Below are 23,912 nucleotides of genomic sequence, written 5' to 3' on the forward strand. Positions count from 1 at the left end.
CAAATTAATATTTAAATAATTAAAATCTCGTAGGCTAAATGAAAAAAAAAATATCATGTTTTTCAAACAAACATAATAAAAAAATAAAAACTAGTTTTTTAAATTGAGATACTCCTTATGTGTTTTATTACATTAAGAAAAATGATATTTTAATTTATCTCTTTTAAACAAATAAATATTTGACCCAGTTAAATTGGATATTAACAAAAATTTGTAACTGTGAAAATTGTTCATAATGAAACTTCTAAATTTTCACATTGCTAAATTATGTTAATCAATAAGGTTAATACACTAATAATACATCAGGTCAGTTTGATTTTTTTAAATAAAAATATTCAGCATACTTTAAATTGTTTTCAAAAATTTTCTGTCAAGGGTTTATATAGATAATATTTTTTTTTTAGTTTCAATATTAAGATATTTCTAATCTGTTTGCAAAATATAGAAACAAATATTTTTCTAACTCCCATAACATAAATCTTCTGATAAAATTGTTTAAATTAGCAAACTTTATTTAAAATCTTATTTGAAAATAATTTCGATTAAAAAAATATATGTATTTAATATTCTTTTAAAGGATTACAACTCTGGATGACTCAGGACAGATTAAAATTATTTAAGATAGTATTTCTTATTCAAAATGTAGCAATCCTACTTATGCTTTGTATTGGCTACTTAGTCTGATTTTAATTTGGATTTTCAGAAAGGCATAACTAATAACAGGATTGCAATTGGTTTATCAACATTTTCTCTAGATTTTAAAAACATTCCTCCAGGTACTTAAAAGTGTACCATTTTGGTCTATTTTTAGTTTAAAGTTAAGTTTAAGGTAAAAAACTTTGTTAAGTAGTATAAAAACAGAAAAGATGCTGTAATGCTACTTCAAATGTTTTAAAAAAAATGAAAATGACAAAAAATTTCTTATGTAGATGGTAACATTTTTGGGTAAAATAAAAATTTTCCTACTTAACATGTAAAAATTATTTGAAATTTTTTATTTTTTAGTGATTTTTGTTCAAAATTCCAGGTTTCATTCAAAACTTTTTAAAATCCGGATTTTATTTTGCTTGAATTGTCAAATTTGAGACTTTTCGAGGTAAAGTGGCAACCCTGTAATAATTATTCTTTTTATAAAATAATACTTAATCATTTGATTTTAAGTTAGACTATTAAATAGAAGTCTTACTTTTTATTCTATGTGTATTAAAAAGCTTTAACTTAAATAATATTTTCAGAATATTTTTAATATGAAAAAGGAAAAAATATTTCATTAATTTATTTTGCAAACACTCCTGAAACTGAATTTAAGTTTTTTTATGTTTTGTATTTAAGAATATGTAACTTAAAATAATAAGTAAAAGTTTAATATTCTATAAAATGTAAAATTAGTTTTTAGCTAATTAAATTTAAATACAGTGAAAAGACATTTTTTAAATGTTTTATAGTTCTTCAGTATTTAAATCTAGCTTAAGGATAAAAAAAATATTGTTATTAATCATCTCTTTTAAATATGTTTGTATATTTTATTCTGTAAATGGAATAGTCAAGGTTGGTTTGAGTTTTAAGTGTTAACTCTGAATAGTAATGATTTATTTTAAATAATCTTGTCAGTTAAAATATTTTCTACTAAACTCAAGGTCATTTTTTTTTTAAATTAAAACCTTTTTTGCCTTAAAATAATAATATTAAATATTTTTTTTGTCTGTTTGTTATAACTTTAATATTTCAGATGTTCAAACTTTACTAACAATACTTTTTTTTTCAGTCTTTGGCTCATACTACTATTTTAAATAAAAGTATATTTTGTCTAAAAAAATACCATTTCTGTTATTAGTACAATACTTCATTTTATTGCTAATTATGTATTGCAATGTCATTTTTACTGAATTGTTTTTAGCATGTAATAAGCTTTTACTTACTATAACTAGTAAACTTTTTAATAAACTAAGCTAGAATTAAAAATTAATTAGAAATAATAAAAAGCTTTAGAAAATTACAGTAAAAATTTAATTTTAGTAAACAATACCAACCTAAAACTACTGTATAAATTTAAATAAGCTCATTTGTATTTAAAAAAAGCTTTATAGCTAAATAAAACATAAAATTCAATACCATTTTTCTACTACTAAGTATGTTATTTTTATACAGTTTCAATTAGATTAAAATCAGGTTAAGTAATTTAAATGTTTAAAAACAGGTTTGTCACACATTCAGTCTACTCAGCTCAGGATAACTTTCAGAATTATTTGAAGACTTATACACTGACACATGTTCGTTTTTATATTTTTCTTTAATCACAAGAAAATTACAAAACTTCAAACCATTTTTTAAATGTACATTTACTAAGTTGTTGAAGTATTATGAGCATCAAATATATTAGATCATAACTAGATGATTTTTAAGTTTTTGGCGAAAGTTTTATTTTAAAATTTTTTACTTAGTGATTACCAGACTGGTCTTTGGTCACTCACACTGGCTTTTTTACTTCTAAGAATGACAACTCTATAACAATCTCTTAACCAAATTGCTATATTAAGGTTTCCACATACTCGTAAAAATTTAATTTTTATTCAGGCCTACTAGGGATGTTTTTTTTCAATCACCAACTCCTAACAGTCTGAGATATTTCAAAATTTTAAGAAGTTTTATATTTTAAATGACATTTAATTGATTAAGTATCAACATTTCGTTATTGCATATTGTTTTTTAATAACTTGATTTTTTTTAATTTTTTTTTGACTGATACTTTAAAAAAAGTTAGGACAGTTAAAAGTCAATCTAGATAATGTTTTTTACTCCAAAAAGTGACAACAGTGTAAATTTGTTACAAACATAAAAAAAATGTTATTTATGATAAATCTAAAAAACAATGTTATAATATGTTTATGTTGACAACAGCTTAACTTTCAACTTTCATTTTATTTAACAAGAAATAAATGACAATCTTTCACTATCCTGTACTTCATGGAAAGCAAAAGTTTAGTATATGAAATGAACAATATCAGCTTCAAATACAAGCTTCTTAGGTTCTAAAATTTCTGTTCAGGTGTAACAATTTTTGATATACGAAATCTCTACATATGTATTATTTAGCTAATATTGACTGTTTTATCGTTTACTTTTAATTTAACATTTTAATTATATACAATAAATAAAAATAGTTTGATAGAAATATGATAAACTAACTTAAATATGTAGTTTTATAATGAAGTATTTTAAGAACATTGGGTGCTTAGTAGGGATAGCGGAGATGTACTTGCAAAATTTGTATCTAAAAGTAAAATTATAAAAATATTGTGGAGAAAAAGTCAAAAAAAAAACTTACTTTTTAGTGTACTAACAGATAAATTGAATTTATTAGTAAGTTATACTTAAAATAGGAGTTAAATGTTTGAATAAGTAAAAAAGTTATTTATAAGAATATAAATTATTTAATGAAATTAATTAAAAGATATTCTGTTTTCCTGCCATTAGATGCTTTTTAAAATTAGATCTTAGAAGACAGAATTTTATTTTGCAGTTTATAGTGCATAGAATTTGATTAACTAGACGACCACTGATTAAATTGTTACAAGCTTCTTTATAAATTATTTTCTGTACAGATTTTTAATAGATATAGATCTAGAAATTCCTTATTAGATAATCGTTTTTAACTACTTATTTTATAATAACTTGTGTTGATTAAAAATCAAATTCCAATATACTTATTAATAGTTTTAATAACATGATCGATTTTTCAGTTTCTAAATTATATTATATAACAGATTTGAACTAAGGCAATGTGTTGTGAAAATGTTTAGAAATTATTTATTTATAACTATATACTACATTGATTAAAGTAAAGAAAATTTTTTAGTTTGTTGTTGGTAATATACTTAGATGATAAAAAAATAAACATTACAGTTTTTTAATTGCTAACTATAAAAAGGTAAAACAATAGAACTTATATAAATAAATATTTTTATATCAACTGCTTATAAAAGTTAACTATATTATAAATTTATCATTTCTTATAATTTTGTATAGTACCTAATATTATGAAGCTAGAAGTCATGTTTGTCTGCTCTAACTGTTTTTAGTACACATATTAATATATCAAGAAGTTATTTACAAAACCTTAATAACTTTATTTTGAACTTTCTTCAAGCATTTAAAAAATTTATATTGTATTACACAAAAACTAATTTATTGAAAATTGACAATTTTTTAGGTTATTTAAAGTTAATATGAAAAGAACTGCAGTTAAACAACACGAAACCAACTTAACTGAAAACAATCAGAGTGAAGTTGGTTTAAAGAATATAAATGTTAAAGAAACATCACTACCATTTAACAGCTGTGTAAAATTTCTAACATTTTGCAAGAAAACTGTAAAGAAAAAGTTACAAGGTTTCAATAAATCTGGTAAGTAGGGATTAAAATAATTATTTATAAAACTTGCACTAGTCTTATACCAGTAGTTTAAACTATTTATTAACAAATCTATAAACGTATTTAAAATGCCTACTCAGGAAATGTGCTTTATCATTAAAAATACTTGAATTTTATTTTGAAATTAAATTAATCAAAAACAAAATTTATTTGCTTTACTGAAAAAAAAAAAAATTCTTGTATTACCGAGAAAATTATAATCTTAAAAAAATGGTAGAGAATATACTTTTGAAATTTTATTAAATGAGTTAACTTTTTATATACTTTTTTATTAAATGAGTTAACAACTTAAATTTAATCTATTTTAATAAATTTAAAGGCTGATATATTTTTAGTTATGTTTATTAAGTCAAGTTCGTTGTTGTTGTAAGGATTCTAACGGACCCTTTTTATTCGTTTCATTTTCACCATAAACTTCATTTTATCTCGCACGAACTTTAAATTTTTAAAATCTTAAAAATAACGTCTTTCATCTTTTTTTCAAAATTAAGTTCGAATGAAGTAAATTTAGTGACCTACCGGATACATAACATTAGGATTCAACCGAATCCAGTTAATATTTTAAGATGAGAATCGTACCTAATCCACATAATTATTCTTATTAAATTTCTGCCGTATCCGAATATATTTAAAAATAAAAATCCGGTCGGATCCGAATGTATTTTAAAATAAATATCCGGCCTGACTACTAGGATCCAATCATAAGTTTTTATTTTAAAACACGAGCAAAGTTCTTATAGTTATGGAATGAAAATAAAATACCTGACTTAATATGAACTAACTTAAACAAACTTTTTTTAGGTAAAATGAAGAATGAATATTCAGAACTTGTTTCGAAAGTTTTGTCAAGTTCAATGTTTTTAGAAAAGGAAAATATGAGTAAAGTATCCAAAGTTATCAATAAGAAACTAGAAAATCATAATGCTGCAACTTATTATCAGTTGTCTGGACTTTTCTACTTACCAAGTCTTTATAAAACAGTGTTTAATTATATAGAACGTAGTTTAGTAATGGTAATTGAAACTAAAAACTTTTTAGAGCTAGAAAAATTTTTAGTGTTGAAAATACTTGCAAGTTCTAGTTTACAAATTGATTCAGAAGTTGAAGTTTATAATGCTGCAAATACATGGTTAAATTACAATACTGAAGAACGTAACAAGTTTGCAAAACAGTTGTTATTGAAAGTTCGTCTTAATCTTTTATCAGACCAGATACTAAAATATCTCCAAAATGAGTCTTCATGTATTTCTGAAAACGACGAGTGTGTTGAATTGTTGAAAAACAGAGATAGTCAGAATGTGTCTAGTTCTTTTAATAAGAGTAGACAATGTAACCAAAATATGTTTAATATTCTCATTTGTGGGGGTTATTGTTCAAGACAAAAACAATATGTAAACCAAGTTAAAGAGTTTTGTGGAAATAGCTTAGAAGAACTCAAGGACCCTCCTTTAATGTTAGAAAAACGATATTATTCTAAAGCAGTTTGCTTTAAAGGAGAAGCCTATGTATTTGGTGGGTTTGATCCTATACGAAGTGTTTCAAAGTCAGTTGAAAAATATTCACCTGTTAGTAAAACTTGGAATTATGTTTGTGACTTGCCTGATGAACGTCAACACTTTTGTGTTTGTTCATTTATGGATAAAATTTATCTTTTTGGTGGTTATAATTATGGTTCTTTAAAATCATGTCTTCAGTTTGATGCTAAAACAATGAAATGGAAACAAGTTGCAAAAATGAACGAGCAAAAATATTTTGCAGCTTGTTCAGTATTTAAAGATAATATTGTAGTTTCTGGTGGATGTTTTAATAACAATAATTTGAACTCAGTAGCATCTTATGATGTTTATGGTGATACTTGGACAGCAATGCCAAATATGATTGAAAGAAGACGTGATCATAGTTTAGTTTGTATTAAAAGCAAACTATTTGCAATTGGTGGTGCAAACGTAAACACAAATTGCGAAGTTTTTGATAAAAGTAGCAATGTGTTTATTACTCTTTTAACACCTAAATTTCAATCATACGGTATAAATGCAATTACAATTGAAAGCAAAATATTTGTTTTACAAAACTATACAAAATGTATATTATGTTATGATGTTGATAAAGATGAATGGTCGGAAGGGTCATGTGAAGCTACAGAAAATATTATTAATTACTCAACTGTCAAAGTCCCTTTGTATTATAAACTTGATGATTATCATCATACTGATATGTGAAAACTTTGTAAATGTTCAAAGCTTTGAAATTTAAGATTAAAAGTTTAAAAATTGAAGTAATAGTTTTTTTAAAGTTTGCATTAACATTATTTTAATTAAGCTTTTTAGATGTTAAGTTTATCATTTTTGCTAACACTAAATAGAATTTTAAAATGCTAATGATGTTTTCTTCAGATCAAGACGAAAAAAATATCATTTAGAAAATAAAACGTGTAAACTTTTAATTATTTACATTTTTGTTTTAAATTATTATGTATCGCTTCTAAAATATATTTTGTTTAAAAAAAAATTTACGATTTTGTATGTAAAAATTTCAAAAAAGACACATTTAGATAAAGCTAGTTAATTTGTTTTATTAATATTATTACATGTCTACAATTTGTACAAAAAGTGAACTTATAATAAATTGTAACAATAACTAAAATATAATAAGGTTGATGTATATTGCTTTGATAAAAATATTAAAACCCTTATTTTAGCATTAGATTATGTTAAAAGAAAAACTTATAAAGTATACAAGGTGTTGAACTTTTTAAATGTTTTAGAGTTATTAAAAATTTTTGTTGTGCTTGGACGGACTTACAATAAACTTACAGTCACTATAATTTTAGGTATTATTTGATACAATCTAGGGCTATTGTAAATGTTAATAAAACTAAACAATCTTTTTAAAGCTAATCAAATTTATCGTTATATTAAAACTTATACATTTTATAGTTGTTATAAATAGTAAAACCCAAAAATTGTTAGTAAAAACCTAACAAAAGTATGTATTTACTTTTTTCGTATTTTGTTACTACTATGACTAAATTATAATTTATATATGAATTGAAGCTGTGGGTTAGGGATTAAGCTTTTAGTATATTTTAGAACCAAAGAATTCATCACGAATACTTAATCACGATTAACATTTGTAACGAAGTTGGTATGGTATAACTTTGTTTTGTAAAGTGTTTAGTAATGAACTATTTAATAGGGGTGGGTGTCACTTTTGCACGAGCGTCACTTTTGCACGAGGAGACACTTTTGCACGAGGGTCACTTTTGCACGAGGGGTCACTTTTGCACGAGGGGACACTTTTGCACGGCGACACTTTTGCACGGGCGTCACTTTAGCACGAGGTGACACTTTTGCACGGCGTCACTTTTGCACGAGGGGACACTTTTGCACGGCGACTCTTTTGCACGGGCGTCACTTTTGCACGAGGGGACACTTTTGCACGGCGACACTTTTGCACGGGCGTCACTTTAGCACGAGGTGACACTTTTGCACGGCGTCACTTTTGCACGGAGGGTCACTTTTGCACGAGGGGACACTTTTGCACGGCGACTCTTTTGCACGGGCGTCACTTTAGCACGAGGTGACACTTTTGCACGGCGTCACTTTTGCACGGAGACTCTTTTGCACGAGTGTCACTTTAGCACGAGGGGATACTTTTGCACGAGGGGACACTTTTGCACGGAGGGTCACTTTTGCACGAGGGAACACTTTTGCAGGGCGTCACTTTTGCACGCAGGGTCATTTTTGCACGGTGACATTTTTGTTACGGTAGCATTGTTGCACAACGATACTTTTCCACAACGTCAGTTTTTAAAAATGAAATTTCCGCACAGCGACATTTTGGCACGATGACATTTTTGCACGGAACATTAACTTTGCTTTTCGGAAAAAATTTTTTTTAGCTAGTACCAAATTTTTAACATAAAGAAAACTAAAAACTAAAATTTTATAACACACTTATATTAAAGGCAAAAAATGAAAGATTAAAATCTTAAGCAGTCAAATTTAATGTTAGAAACAAACTAAGGAAAGATAAAATAAAATTATTTATAAAAAATTCATACGAGGGACAAAAAATTTAATTTATTTAGAAACTAGGATAAAAAATACTTTAAGTGTAAGTAAATTGTTTTAGTTAATTTTGAACTTTAGTATATAAATCAACAACTATGTCGTTTATATATTTAACTATACGTTTACAAGTTTATTGTCCATATGATTGACCTAGGCATCAAAACCTAGACCACCTAAACTGAAAGACACATAAAGAAAGAAAAACTAACACAAATAGTTTTTTTTATTAAAACAAAGATAAAAACATAACTTGATATGAAATTCATAGGTTAAAAAAAAAGCAAAATTTTAACCATAAACTTATACTTTTTTTAAGCTTTGATATAGAACGATCAACGTCAAATATTTAAATGCATTGACTAACAACAAAAATTAAAACCTAACGCTCCATGGACATTAACAATAGACTGGTCAGATGAATAATCATTAAATACATTCAAAAAGGACTCATTATTTATAGAGTAAAGGTGCTGCTAATAAAATTGAACTATAAACTAAGCTAAATATTAAAATTGAATCAACGGTTGATAAAAATTACTTATTTATTTTACTAACACAAATATAATTCTGATAAAACTTTTTAAACTTTAATCGAAATTCTTTAAAATTTTTGCATGAAACTAATTCATTTGTGAGTTTGTTTCATATTTCAACTGACCGATAAAAAAAAGAATTCCGTTTAGCCTCATTAATGAAATGTTGCAGCGGTTAAAGACTAATATGGTATATTTTCTTTGAACATAAGTTCAAACTTCCAAATCTTACTCTCTTATTGGCTTATCATAATCATGCAACATTAGAGTAATGAAACAATTTAAGTTCAAATCATAAAAAATGCGCTCTTTTATTGCTCTTTTTATTCTCACGCTAAATTAAAAAATAGACTAAAAAACAAACATAAAGTAAAATCTGAAATACCTTTACACTTGATAAATTAACTAATACTTTTAAATTTAACAATTGTTTAAAATTAGAATAGATTTGAAATATTTGTTTAACAACTATTAAATACTAATTTTAACATCAAAAAAATATAAGTAAAAAATAATATTCAAGTTTCGTGTTTTAAAGCCTTACTAAATTAAGTTTATCTTTCTGTTTAAAAATTAACGAGAATCAGCTTATTTCTATTTAGAGTATTCAAAATTGTTTTTATTTAGTTAATCATCTAGTATATTTTAATTAAATTTTTTTTTATGAATTGAATTAATGAATTGTTGTACGTAATTATATTGTTCTCCGTAAAATATCAAATAAAAACTTTTTTTTAAGAACTTTATTTAAGCACTGACAAGGTCTTTAACCGAAACTTAATTTGTAAAATAAATTTTGCAAAAATAAATTCATAAAAACTTTAGATTAAAATTTCATTAAAATCTCATTAAAAAACTACCACATTTTATTCAATCAAAACAACTTGTGTTTAAAAGCGAATATTATTTAAGTTGACAAAAAAAATATTTAAATTTTTATTTAAGAAAATAAAAACTAGAAGCGTGCAAAAGTTAAGTTCCGATCAAAATTGACTGATATTTAACTTTTTGCAGTTCATAAGTATATCCGTGAAAATATAACGCCGTGCAAAAGTGACGCCTTGCAAAAAAGTCGCCATGCAAATGTAACGTCGTGCAAAACTTTTGAAGTGTAAAAAATTTGCCATCCAAAAAATGACCCTGCATGCAAAAGTGACAACCGTGCAAAAGTGACGCCGTGCAAAAGTGTCCCTCGTGCAAAAGTGACCCTCCATGCAAAAGAGTCGCAGTGCAAAAGTGTCCCCTCGTGCAAAAGTGACCCTACGTGCAAAAGTGACGCCGTGCAAAAGTGTCACCTCGTGCTAAAGTGACGCTCGTGCAAAAGTGACGCTCGTTCAAAAGTGACGCCGTGCAAAAGTGTCCCCTCGTGCAAAAGTGACCCTCCGTGCAAAAGTGACGCCGTGCAAAAGTGTCAACTCGTGCTAAAGTGACGCCCGTGCAAAAGTGTCGCCGTGCAAAAGTGTCTCCTCGTGCAAAAGTGTTCTCCGTGCAAAAGTGACGCTGGTGCAAAAGTGTCCCCTCGTGCAAAAGTGTCTTCGTGCAAAAGTGACGCTCGTGCAAAAGTGACCCGTTCCCATTTAATATTTTATTAAAATGTATACGACTTAAAACGTTTGAAAGCCGCAGAGTTTCAATTTTTTAAATATTTAAAACTTAATTAATTAAATTATATGCATAAACATTTTCATTCTAAAACAGCTATTTATTTCTAACATAGTTATTTCATAGAGTTATTATTGTCGAATGCTTGTACTTTTTTTAACATTAACTTGGTTACAGTGAATAGTTTTAAACACTTGTGGAGAAAAAATATAAGTTTTTATGTCTGCAAAATGCATTTATTATAAACTTTTGATTTTAGTAGTATAGTTACAATAGTATTACAATTTGAAAACCCGTGGCATTATAACCCTTTCTTGCACTAAGGTCTTCATATATGATAAATTAAAAAATGTGGAAAACTTATATTATATTGGACCTTAAACAAGAGGCTGTTAGTGACCCAATATTAAAAAATTCAGATTTGTTTGGCTGGTTATCTGTGGGCAGATTGTAAACCAGACCTTGTTGTATAAACTGTGCCTGCAAGCTAAGTGATACTTTAGAAAGTGATCTTAAACTGGGGTTAACTTATCCCTGGGAGTATATTCCCTTGTCAAAAGGGGTAAATTTTCATTATTACCAGCTCTGCGATTTTATTGCATTTTAACTTACAATTTATTGTTTAACTGTAATTTTAAAAGATTGAATAAATTCTTTTAACTTAACCAATTTTTAGATTTAATAAGCTTATAGTTCTAAAAGTTTAATTGTTTTTCTTCGAAATTAAACACTGTTTTGGATGTTGGGTGTAAGTTTGGTCATTACTATCCAAAAAAGGGTAATTTGGTAATAAATTTTCGAAATGGGATAAAAAGAAAGGTTAAAAACGCTTTAGGGTGTTTAAATTTTGGGCTCACTGCAGGCAATATTTTATTTTAGCTATTAGGATTTAATCTTAATACTTTTGTATAACTTTATATCTAGTACTTACTTTCTGATACAAGTCTTATAAATACGGAAGCTACTCAAATAACTATTTAAAAACTAAGCACATGTGTATGGGAGAGTAACTCTATTAAAAAATAACTGAATCAATATAAATAAACTTTATAATTCTGAAATACAAACTACTTAAATCTCTACCAGAATCAATGCTTCATATACTAAAAATAAATATTTTAAGAAGGTAGCTATAAGCAGGTGTAACTTTTGTGAACAAAATACTTTATATTAAGCAATAGATATCAAGTAATTGAAAAATGCAATTATTAATAATTAAAACCTTTATATCGTTTAAAAAGAACTTTCATATTAAACTATTTAAAATAATAAACAGATTGTCAACTAGTGTAGAGACTGGCGTATAGTTGCTTCAATCTTACTATCTCAAAACCCTTGTTTTTTTAGTTCTCGCATATATAGTGTTTATGTGGAGGAAAATTATCTGAACAAGCAGTATCTGATAGGTTTGTTTCTTGATCTTACAATACGACATGTGTTATGACGCAACCTCAAGTCAATATGAACTGCGCTACTCATTAACGCTTGGTAAAACATTTTTCTCAATTTTTTTCATTGCAACAAACGGCTATCAATATGTAATTTGTCTCATTTCTTTTTCCTGCCGTTTCGGAAGAGCATGTTCACACTACTTGTTCCTGCCGTTTTGTTTGAAGATTATTTGTAACTTCCTTTTCTAACATAAAACAAAAATATAAAAAACAAAATAAGGAAATTAAATAATGGATTGAAATTTGTAAAAAATCTTTTATGATTAATACTCGAAAGGTTTAGTGTAATTGCTAGAAGTTTTAATTTCAAAATTAATATTAAACATGATTTGCAAAACTACTAAAAAGATATCCAGTATTATGACGATGAAAACAACATATAATAAAAAAAAAGAAAGGTACCAACATATAAAAGTAATTTTTTAAATGTTTTTTTGGGGAAAAATAATTGTGTGTACAGTATTTAGTTTAAAAAAATGTGTTACTCAATCTGCTTGCTTTTTAGTTAGTTTACTACATTCACTTAAAATATGTGGTTTATTTAATTAAAAGCTAATAAAAATCCACCGTAGCTTGATTAAACAGGCATCAGTTCTTATAATAATTGTATTTGCTACTAGTGGCGAAAATACAGTTTCGTTTTAATTATGATTAAAATATTTTTAATAATACATTACTCTGCAGTTACAGGAGTTTTAAACTTTTTTTATGAAAACACAAGTTATTTATTTTTCTTATACTATCTGTTTAGTTAAAATGGTTTTCTAAAAGTAAAAAAGTATAAGTTTGTTAAACTCACTAAAACTGATAATTAAATTAAAAGTAACAAAAATTTAAAAAAGACTCAAGTTGTAAAAAACACTATCGATTTAAATTTATTTGTACAAATATTTTAACTTAAACTTTTAATAAAGGTAAATTAGATTCACAACATTAAAACAGATTTTACTAATGTTGAATGCAGAAAAACGTATTTTGAGTTTCCAAACAACTATTAATGAGTTAATACTATTTAGTTGGTTATAAATGATACAGGTATAAATAAGTATCAAATCTAAGGTAAATTGCTGATACACAATTAATAACTGTTCTATTTTAACTATGTCAGTAACAGTGATTGAAATTTTCATACCTATTTTTAATATCTCTTGGTTTTGCTTTATAATAGATAAACAACAATATAATTCTTTAAATCAGGCTTTAACTAATTGACTACAACTTGTTTTATAAAGTAGGTTCAGTACTAATTGCTATTAGTTATAAACAATTTATAACTTGTATTGTGTATCTTACGTTAGCACTAACCATCAACCACAGTTAATTAGACAGTATGCAACTATTTTTCTCCTAATTAGGGCTCATCAGTCAGATAAAATTTTAATAAGATGATTTTTAATTCTAATTAAAAAGTGTTTTCGTAAAAATAAACAGTTATGTTGATATTTTCAGTTGCAATTTCAGTTTGAATTATAGTTAAATATTTTTATTTTTACACTATTAAATGTTAAAACAAACGCTGAACTCTTGTCGATAGTCATTTAGCTTTGTATGGTGGTATGAACACATGTTGTTAATAAAAATTAATATAAAGAATAAATAAAATTTAGCTACAAGTAAGTTATAAATTTGATTTTTAAACAAAACCTTAACAATAAAGCATCCGTATGTCTAACTGTTAAAAAAGTCAATTTTTCATTAATCATATTACTTATATCAAAAATGTTCACATAACGATCTTGGTTTAAGAAAGCATAGTAATGCAACACTTTCTCAAGTTGCTATAACATAACAACTGTACTTCTATGTTAATAGATAAAATAACCATTTATACATGCGTCACCTGTTTGTTAATATTAAAAGAAAAAGTAATAAAGTGTTAATATCAAAAGTACTTCTATAAATTCAAACTATGCTAAAACAAGTCTTGTTTTTTTTGAAAATATTTTTTTAAATGTTTCGCTAAAATAGAGTTTCTTAATATGGTCTATACTCTATATGACCCTTCTAGGGCCATCTTAGCAAGTCGGGAGGCGATTGACTGCAAAGGGGCTAAAGGGTAGTCATGACTAGTAAAAAAGCCAAAAGGGGATACTTAATTTTGCAGAAAATTAAAACCATGCATTCGATGTTCTAGGGATTGCAATAAGTAGGGGCAAATATTTATAAAATTTCTCAAAAAAGGGCGTTTATGTTAATTAGTTTCAAAACCTTAAGATAGAAAATTTGTCTTCGGTTTTTTTTTTTGGTTTTGTTAAATGTCTACTAATTTTATTTTCTGATTTTAATATTACAAAAAAAAAAATTAATAAATTGGTAATTTAGATTTAATTTTTTAATGACATATCAGTTGTTCGTATTACGTATTTAACAGAAATGTACTAAGTGCAAATGAAGTTGCTTAATAACAAATTGTTTTTTATTAATTTTTTATTATGTATAAAAAATACTTTAGTATAATTTTTACTTTCATTACGCAAATATTTTAAAAAGAACGTCACGATCGCAAGGTGCTACTACACTACTCTTATGTGGAGCTGGCGGAAGCGAACTACTATTTAAGTCTAATACCGGGTCGGGCAACCACCTTACCTAGACCTGATGGTCATCTGTTTGACCACCTTATTGATCTAAAAGTCTAACGGTTTTCATCTTCGACTCTTTTTTAAGTTAGAAGCCAGTCAGAAAGAATTATAGACTTCTCAATTGTTTAATAATGGCACTTTGTGTTTATCAACAATTTATTCTGCCTATACAATAAATGAATTTGATACTGCTTAAAAAAAACAAACAAGCTCTTAATATACACACAAATTCAACTATTGTAGTTCAAATGGCCTTAATTGCTTATCCTAAGTATCAGCTGTTTATATGTAGACTTAATAAAATAAAATCTTACACTTTATACTTACTTGGTATGTTATGTCTTTTTGAAAAATTAACTGTGAACTTTTATTACTGTTTGAAACAGCGACAGATCATAATAAATAATACACAGATTTTATTAGCATCGGTCTATTTTAAATTATACCCGTAGAAAATAACAACAGTTTATTAACTATAAATGAAAAAACTAATTCTCTATTATTCATAAAAATTAGAAGCATTTTTATAAAAAAAATTAACTTGTTTAAAAGTAAAATTTTGAGATAAATTGTTTTTATAAAGAAAACTTTTTTTGTTTTTTTTTTTGATAATCATCTTTATAACAAAATTTTTGTAAAAACGTTATAGACATATGATAGTGTTTATAAAACAACTTCTCTTCTAATTTATAAAACTTTAAACTAAGCACATCTATTTGAGTATAAAATTAAACATGTTTTCATACAAAGTAAGAACTTAAAAAAAAAAATATATACTCAACAATAAATATCACTTTAAACGTAAAATATAAAACGTGTTCAAAAGATAAGCTTATAGTTCTAAAAGCCCTTGTTTATGTTGATCTAAAATACACGTTTTTTAATTATTTTTAATAATTACAAAGTTGACAAATTTATAGTCTGAAAAACCTCTAGATACTAGAAATTATGTTAATATTATAAAAACTATAATAAAGATCAATAGTTACTAATTTTTCTAATATTATTAACTTAGACTCCTAAATTTTAATTAATTATAAAGTTATCACATATCGCCATAAAAATAATCAAATAGTATAAATTGTTATATTAATACAAAGGCGCTTTTACAGTCGAATAACAAGAAATAGTTTTAGTTGCTTCACAAGATTCTTCAGACCAATCATCTTTATTAACATCATAACATAATACAACTTTTGTAAAACTTTGAAAGACATATATTTTACTTCCAACCAAAACAGAGTTAACGTTAAATGAACGAAAATCAGGTGTTTTAAGTGTTACAAACATATTGCTAATTTTATCAAAAACTTCACAATCTGTGTTTAATCCTGCACCGCCACCAATTGCAAACAGTTTGCTTTTAAGACGAACTAAACTATGCTCGTTTCTTCTTTCAATCATACTTGGCATTGGTGACCAAGTATCAGCAAAAACATCATATGATTCTACAGTGTTTAAATCCGATCCATTGTTATATCCACCAGAAACTACAATATTTTCTTCATATATTGCACAAGCTGCACGTAATTTTGCTTCGTTCATTTTTGCAACTTCTTTCCATTTCAATGTTTTAGAATCAAACTGAAGACAAGAACTTAAAGAACCATAATTATGACCACCAAAAAGAAAAATTTTATCCATAAATGAACAAGCACAAAAGTATTGACGTTCCTCTGGCATATCACAAACATAATTCCAAGTTTTACTAACAGGTGAATATTTTTCAACCGACTTCAAACGATTGCTTAACCCACCAAACCCACCAAATACATACACTTCTCCTTTAAAACAAACTGTTTTTGAATCAGATCGTTCTTTTAACATTAAAGAAGTTTCATGGAGTTCTTCTAAACTATTTCCATAAATCTCTTTCACTTGGTTTACATATTCTAATTGTTTTGTACAAAAACCTCCACAAATAAGAATATTGAACATTTTTTGGTTACATTGTCTACTCTTATTAAAAGAACCAGAAACATTCTGACTATCTTTATTATTCAACGTTTTAACACATTCATTGTTTTCAGAAATACACGAAGACTCATTTTGGAGATATTTAAGTATTTGTTCTGATAAAAGATTAAGACGAACTTTTGATAGCAGTTGTTTTGCAAATTTTCTGTGTTCTTGTATGTTATGGTTTAACCATTTATTTGCAGCACTATAAACTTCAACTTCTGAATCAATTTGTAAATTAGAACTTGCAAATATTTTCAAGACTAAAGATTTTTCTAGTTCTAAAAAGTTTTTAGTTTCAATTATCATAACAAAACAACGTTCGATATAACTAAACATTGTTTTATAAATACTTGGTAAGTAGAACAGTCCAGATAACTGATAATAAGTTGCAGCATTATGAATTTTTGTTTTTTTATTAATAACCATGCATACGTTACTGATATTTTCTTCTTCTAACAACAATGAACTTGATTCAATTATCGAAATATGTTCCGAATAATCGTTCTTCATTTTACCTAAGATAATTTTAATTTATGTTATATACACATTTGGTTTCGTATTTTATTTAACAACTATGAATACTTTAGTCGTGTTTTGAAATAAAACTTATGATCTGCCGGATCCTAGTATTCGGATTCAGGTCCGGCTGGATATCTATTATTAAGTATGTTAGGATATGGCTAACTATTTATAAGAATAATTATGCGATTCCAGCAGGATCAAATTTTAAATGAATCCGACTTAATCGTATTGTTATGTATCCGGTAGGTCACTAAATTTACTCTATTCAATTTATTTATTTGAAAAAAGGTGAGACAATTTTTTTGACTGTATAAATTTGTACTTCATATTCTGGACTCCATGATGAAGAGCAAAAAAAGGGTTTTGGCTTATTTTAGATAGTTCAAAAATTTACACTAGGCACTACGTAAAAAAAAAACACAATAGATATTACAAGAAAACATGTAAATAAAAGAACATTTTAGAATTTATGATAAAAGGCAAAAAAAATGTATTTTGCGTATATTAGAATAGTGTTGAAACAAACAAAAGATACTTCGGAAAATTTTGAAAGATTAACAGGACTCGGCCAGATCTAAATTTTAATATAAAACAAATATCTTGATCCGGCTAGATCCTAATTTTTAAATTAGATCGGACCCTTAATTTAAAATAAAATGCAGATTCGGATCCGGCCAGATCATATTTTTTTTAGGTCTGGTATAAAACTTACAAAAACAATAAATTCCACTTTATAATTGTAATTAAAATAATGTCGGCCTTTAATTTACACAAAATAAATTCATTTTAGTTATGAACTTATCAATTTTAAAAATATTTTTTACAGTAGTAAGTTTAGAAGTATATTTTCAAAATAATCTAAATAGTGTATTTTTAAACTATTTATTACAGATAAAAAGTTGTTTATCGGTGACACAACAAAATGTGTTATTTCTTTTAATAACGCAAATAAATTTTTGTTTGTAATTAATGTATTTTTAAATATAACTCAGATATTTCTTATGATAAGGCACATTTACTGACTAGGTATTTTAATTAACTATTTTTACTATTGATTAATTAATAAATAGTTTAAAGTAGTGGTATAAAACTAGTGCAAGTTTTATAAATAATTATCTTAATACTTACTTACCAAATTTATCGAAACCATGTAACTTTTTCTTTGCAGTTTTCTTGCAAAATGTTAGAAATTTTACACTACTGCTTAATGGTAGTGATGTTTCTTTAAGTTTTATTTTCTTAAAATCAACTTCATTCTGATTGTTTTCAGTTAAGTTGACTTTATGTTGTTTAACCGCAGTTCTTTTCATACTAATTTTAATAATCTAAAAATGTCAATTTTCAATAAATAAAATTTCGTATAATACAGTATAAATGCACGAAAAGCTTTAAAAAAGTATGAAATAAAGTTATTAAATTCTTGTATATACTTTTTTGATACATTAATGTTTGTATTTAAAACAGTTAGATTACACAAACATGACTTCTAGTTTCATAATATAAGGTAGTATATAAAATTTAGTCAGTTTTTTATAAGTTTTTGATAGAAAACTATTTTTTAATTTATATTCCATAAACTTAACTTTTTTGTTTTTAGCACTTTAATACTGTAATGATTATTATTTTATCAAACTTTTTATTTTTCAAATAACAAACCTGTTTTTTTAAACACCTAAATTCCTTAATCTGCTTTTATGCTTATTGAAACTGTATAAAAAGTTACATACTTAGTTAAAAGAAATGGTGCTGAATTTTTCGTGTAATTAATCTTTTAGGTTTTCTTAAAATAATACAAATGATCAAATTTATATTTAATCAGTAATTTTAGATAGGTTAAATTCACGAAAGTTAAGGTTTTACTATAATTGTTTAAAACTTTATATTGTTTCTAATTATTTTTTTAATCTGGCTCAGTTTATTTAATACAATACTAGTTATAGTAAGTAAAAGCTGTGTTATATGCATAAAAACAATTAAGTAAAAATGAAATTGCAGTACATATTTATACAAAACAAAGTATTGTACTAATAACAGAAATAATCAACTTTATAACAAAAGATCTTTTTTTGAAATAATAGTATGAGCTATACACTGAATAATACTTTGTAAATAAAGTTTGAACACCTTAAATATCATAGTTAAATAAAACAGATATAAAACTTGATAAATAAATTATTTAAGGCAATTTTGAAAATCATTTGAAAAAAAATTCTTTTCATTATCTTAAAATTAATTTTATTTGAAAATAAATTATACATTTTATAGAATATAAAGTTTTACTTGTTATTCCAAATTACATATTGCTATATACAAAGCATAAAGATCTTTTAAAAGAAAAGGAAGAAATATTTTTCCAACTCTCATAATATAAATCTTCTGATAAAATTGTTTAAATTAAAGCTATTAGAATAAAATGTAAGACTATTATTTAGTAGTCTAAGTTAAAACCAAATGATTAAATGTTTTTTCTTTAGATAGAATAATTATTACAGAGTTGCCTATTTACCTTGAAATCTGGAATTTGACATTTTAGGCAAAAAAAACTAAAATTTTGAACAAAAATCACTAAATAACTTAGAATTTTAAACAATGTTTTCATATACAGTAGAAAAATTTTGATTTAAAAAAAATCTACAATATAATTAAAAAATTTTGTCATTACCAAAAACTTTTTTTATAAACACACTTGAAGTAGCTTTACAGTATCTTTTTATTTTTTTTATACTGTTTATCACAGTTTTTTACCACCTTAAACTTAACTTTAAACTAAAAATAGACCCAAAACTGTATACTTTTAAAATCGTGGAGGAAACCTGAAATTTTTTTTTTTTAAACTAGTGGCAATCTTGATATTAGATGTGCTTTTCTGAAAACTAAAACAAAATCAGACCGAGTAGCTAATATCAAGCATGAGTATGGTTGCTACTTTTTGTGCTGGAAGAACTATTATAAATTACTTTAAACTGTTTTGACTCATTCTGAGTTTTAATCCTTTTAGAGATTATTAAAGACAAATATTTACAAATGAAATTCTTTTCATTAAATATCAAATAGGTTTGCTTATTTAAACAATTTTATCTGAAGATTTATAATTAGAGAGTTTAAAAGTATTTGTTTATTATATTTTGCAAACATTCTAGAAATATCACAATATTGAAACTAAATCAGAACTTTTTTTCTAATATCTAGATAAACCCTTGATAGAAATTTTTGGAAACATTGAAAACATGCGGAATTTATTTATTAAAAAAATCAAACTTACCTGATGTATTATTAGTGTTCTTTTTAATTTTTAAAAAGCCTAAAATATACCAAGTCATCCTTACATTTTCAGAAAATTTAAGTTACTTTAGTTATTCTGAATATTCTGTGACAATCCTAACATAAAACTAGCAAGGCGCATCTTAAGTATTTGAATAAAGAGAAAGTCAACAACTGTAATAGTAAAAAGCTTATCATTCTTAACTGCCAAAATTTACCATCAATATAATATATTAAATAAACCTTTAGAAGTAGAATAAATTTTGAAGTCTGAATTATAAAAGCATCTAGATGTTTAACTAATATATCAAAAAACGCTTTAGTTTTACATAAAAAAATGACTTCCTTAGTCAGATTTTACTTATAAAAAAACTTAAATTAGCATAAGTAAAGGCAACCCTGACTCATAATTAAATCTAAAACTGAAAATTAACATAGTTGCTTTTTTTAGAGTTAACATATTAACTTGCATAGAATAAAATTGAGATTCTTAGTTAGTAGTTCAACTTGAACTCTTATTATTTAATTATTTTTTTTAGATTTTAATAGTAGCTTTGCCTTATTTAAAACTAAAACAGAATCAGTCTGAGAAGCAATAAAAAGCATGAGCAGGATTGCTACTTTTTAAGTCTAAAATACTATCTTAAATGATTTTAAAATGTCCCATTTGACCCTGAATTTAAATCCTTTAATGAACATTTATATATATTTCTTTTAAATATAGTTTTTAAAACAATCATTAAAACAAAGTTTGCTATAAAAATAACAAAATTGAAACAAGTAAAAAAGATCTCATTTATGATCTAGAAATACACTTGACTGAAATTTTCTTACATTTTTGAAAGTATGCTGAGATTTTTTATTTTTAAAATCAAACTGTCAGTTATTTTGAGTGGTCATTTTGATTTTAAAATAATATAAGTTAACCTGAAATAAAATAATCATCCTTAAATTTTCAAAAAACTTTAACTAACCTAAGTTATCCTGAGTGTGTGACAACCTAGCATGAATTACACCAAACTAGCGTGGGTTATCTTAAATTTTTGAAAATGCTGAAAAATTATAAAGCTATTCAATCCTGAAAACAAACATTATCATTATTATAATCAGATAAATTAGACCTATAATAAAAAACAGACTTTAAAAATTATCTAGAGATTTGACTATAATATCAAAACTACTTAAGTTTGTCAAAAAAAATACTCAGTCAAAATGTATTTTTATGAAAAATTTTAACAACCCTAACTCATGATAAAACCTAGAAGTGAAAACAAACAGAGTTGCCATTTTTTAGATTAAAAGTATTATTCTGAGTTAACTAAATCCAGCAAGAATCTAACATAAATTTTTGAAAAAAAAAGAGGAATAATAGAAAAAAATTTAAAAAAATGGAAAATATACACTTGATTAACTCCTTTAAATAGATAAACTCCTTTAGTTTTTTTTCAACAAAAATAATAAATAGCTTAAAAATTATAGATAACTTTAAAGAAAAATGTTTAAAAGATCACAACATTTGTTACATAAAACAAACTTAACTAGCCTGAGATTTTCAAAAAAAAAATCTCAGAACAACCAAAGCAATTAACTACAATATAAATCAGGTAAAAAGTATTTATGATACGTGAATGTTAAAAGGTTTTATACCATTAGTTTTTTTATTCCTTAATACTTTATTAGCTTTTTAGAACATTTTGAACTGTTTTTAGGGACAGTTAAATTTTATAGAAACTATTTAAAAAAAACCTTTACAATAAACAAAGTTTAACTTTAGAACTAATCTTGAATGCCTTGACATAAATCTCTCTACAAACTGTTTATTGCTGGTTTATATAGCTCTGTACTCAATTTTCTTTAATTTTATTCCAAAAAAACTTGCTTTCTGGTTGACTGATTTATATTATTCAATATTAAACTAAATTGCAATTTAAGTGAAACAAGTATTCTTTTTACTACATCAATACTAAAACTTTCAAGTTAAGTAGAAATTCTGAGTTCAGATTTTTCTACTTAAATTGAAATCAACCTTAAGCAAAGTATAAAGTAACAACTCAACACAACTTTTCAATGAAAAACACTTTACAATTTTTCTATAGTACAGTTATTTAGAAAAGTTTTTTTTAAGAATCTTTATGTAAAATTTATTTACTTAAATAATGATTTCAAAAGTCTCAAAAATTTTAAAATATATTAGTGTAGTTTAAGATCTTCACAGTAATATATTAACATTATAAATAGGCTTTTAACTATGATATGATTAGGTAAGTTTTAAATGCTTTCTTGGTTGGAAATTAGAACAATAAAGTTCAACAAAACTACTCTAAATCAGAAGTGTCAGAATTTAACAAATAAACAGCACTGAAGACTAAATAAAAAATTTTAATTATTATTGTGAATTTCATGCAGGAGTTGTTGTTTTGCGATTTACTAATAAAGTCTATTTTCTTATTGCTATCTACTCAAACATTTCCTCTTTATATAGTATCGAGACAATTATAACTTTTAGTACGTTAATTTTTAACTTTTTTATATTAAGTGCTGTTTCACTGATGAATACTATTTACACTGCTGTTCCATTTAGTTGAATATCCTGTATATTACAAAATCAGTCAACCAGAAAGCAATTTAATCTCTTGCAAAGTTACATTTTTTACACATAGCCATATTAACCAACCAAAGTGTCTTTGCAGGAGATATTCTAGCCAAAATCTTTCAGATGTAGTTTCAGAATTAAACTTAATTATTTGTTACATTGTTTTTTGTAAAGTTCTTATCTAAAGAATGTCAATTATTATTCAAATAATGTTTTGATTAAATTCCAAGTAGAAAAAAAATCTTAAAGTATAATCCTGTTAAATTTAATTCTTCTGTAAAATTTTTGACTACACAAAATGTATTTTAAGACGTACAGGGTTGCGACTTGAATTGGAAACCTGGAAAACCTTGAAAGACCTCGATTTTAACAATTTAATATAATAAGCTGTAAAATTTCGATTTGACTTAAAATATCTATCATATAACAAAAACAAACGGTCATAATCAATTATTTTTTACTTAAAAACATATTTGAAATAGCTTTACAGTATCTATCAATGATTTTATACTTGTTAACACAGTTTTATTTTTACCTTAAAATTAATTTTATAATGAAAATAGATCCAAAAATATGTTAAGATTAAACTAGTAAAAAATAAGAAATTTGAAAGTTACAAAATATTATTAATTAGTGGCTAGCAAATAAGTGGTTAAGTAATACTTTTTTTTTGTGTTTTTGTTATCTTTAATTGTTATTTATTTATAACATATGAGTAAACTGACAAACATTATGATTTAAAGGTTAATATTGTTTTATGCGTAAATTATTTTTTAAATGTTTGTTTATGTCATTCTACTTTTATTTTAATTTTAGAAATGTAGATTTATTTACAAATATTAAAATTGTAATTGAAATTATTAAAAAATTAAAATAATTTAGTGTTTGTTTGTAGATTCCTA

General features: G+C 25.2%; 1 protein-coding gene across 1 annotated transcript in view; it reads left to right on the top strand.

Annotated features, from left to right (window-relative positions):
• Window positions 1-23,912, top strand: part of LOC145841685 (SMAD family member 3-like) — a 106,006-nt gene that overhangs the window by 75,397 nt on the left and 6,697 nt on the right. Inside the window, exon 2 of the mRNA XM_082949037.1 lies at window positions 17,583-17,607. Within this exon, the coding sequence (XP_082805163.1) occupies window positions 17,583-17,607 (25 nt within the window). The remainder of the gene's footprint in view (window positions 1-17,582; window positions 17,608-23,912) is intronic.

Source organism: Thalia democratica, chromosome 7, assembly GCF_965202585.1.
Source record: "Thalia democratica chromosome 7, ktThaDemo2.hap1.1, whole genome shotgun sequence".
Taxonomy (NCBI): Eukaryota; Metazoa; Chordata; class Thaliacea; order Salpida; family Salpidae; genus Thalia; species Thalia democratica.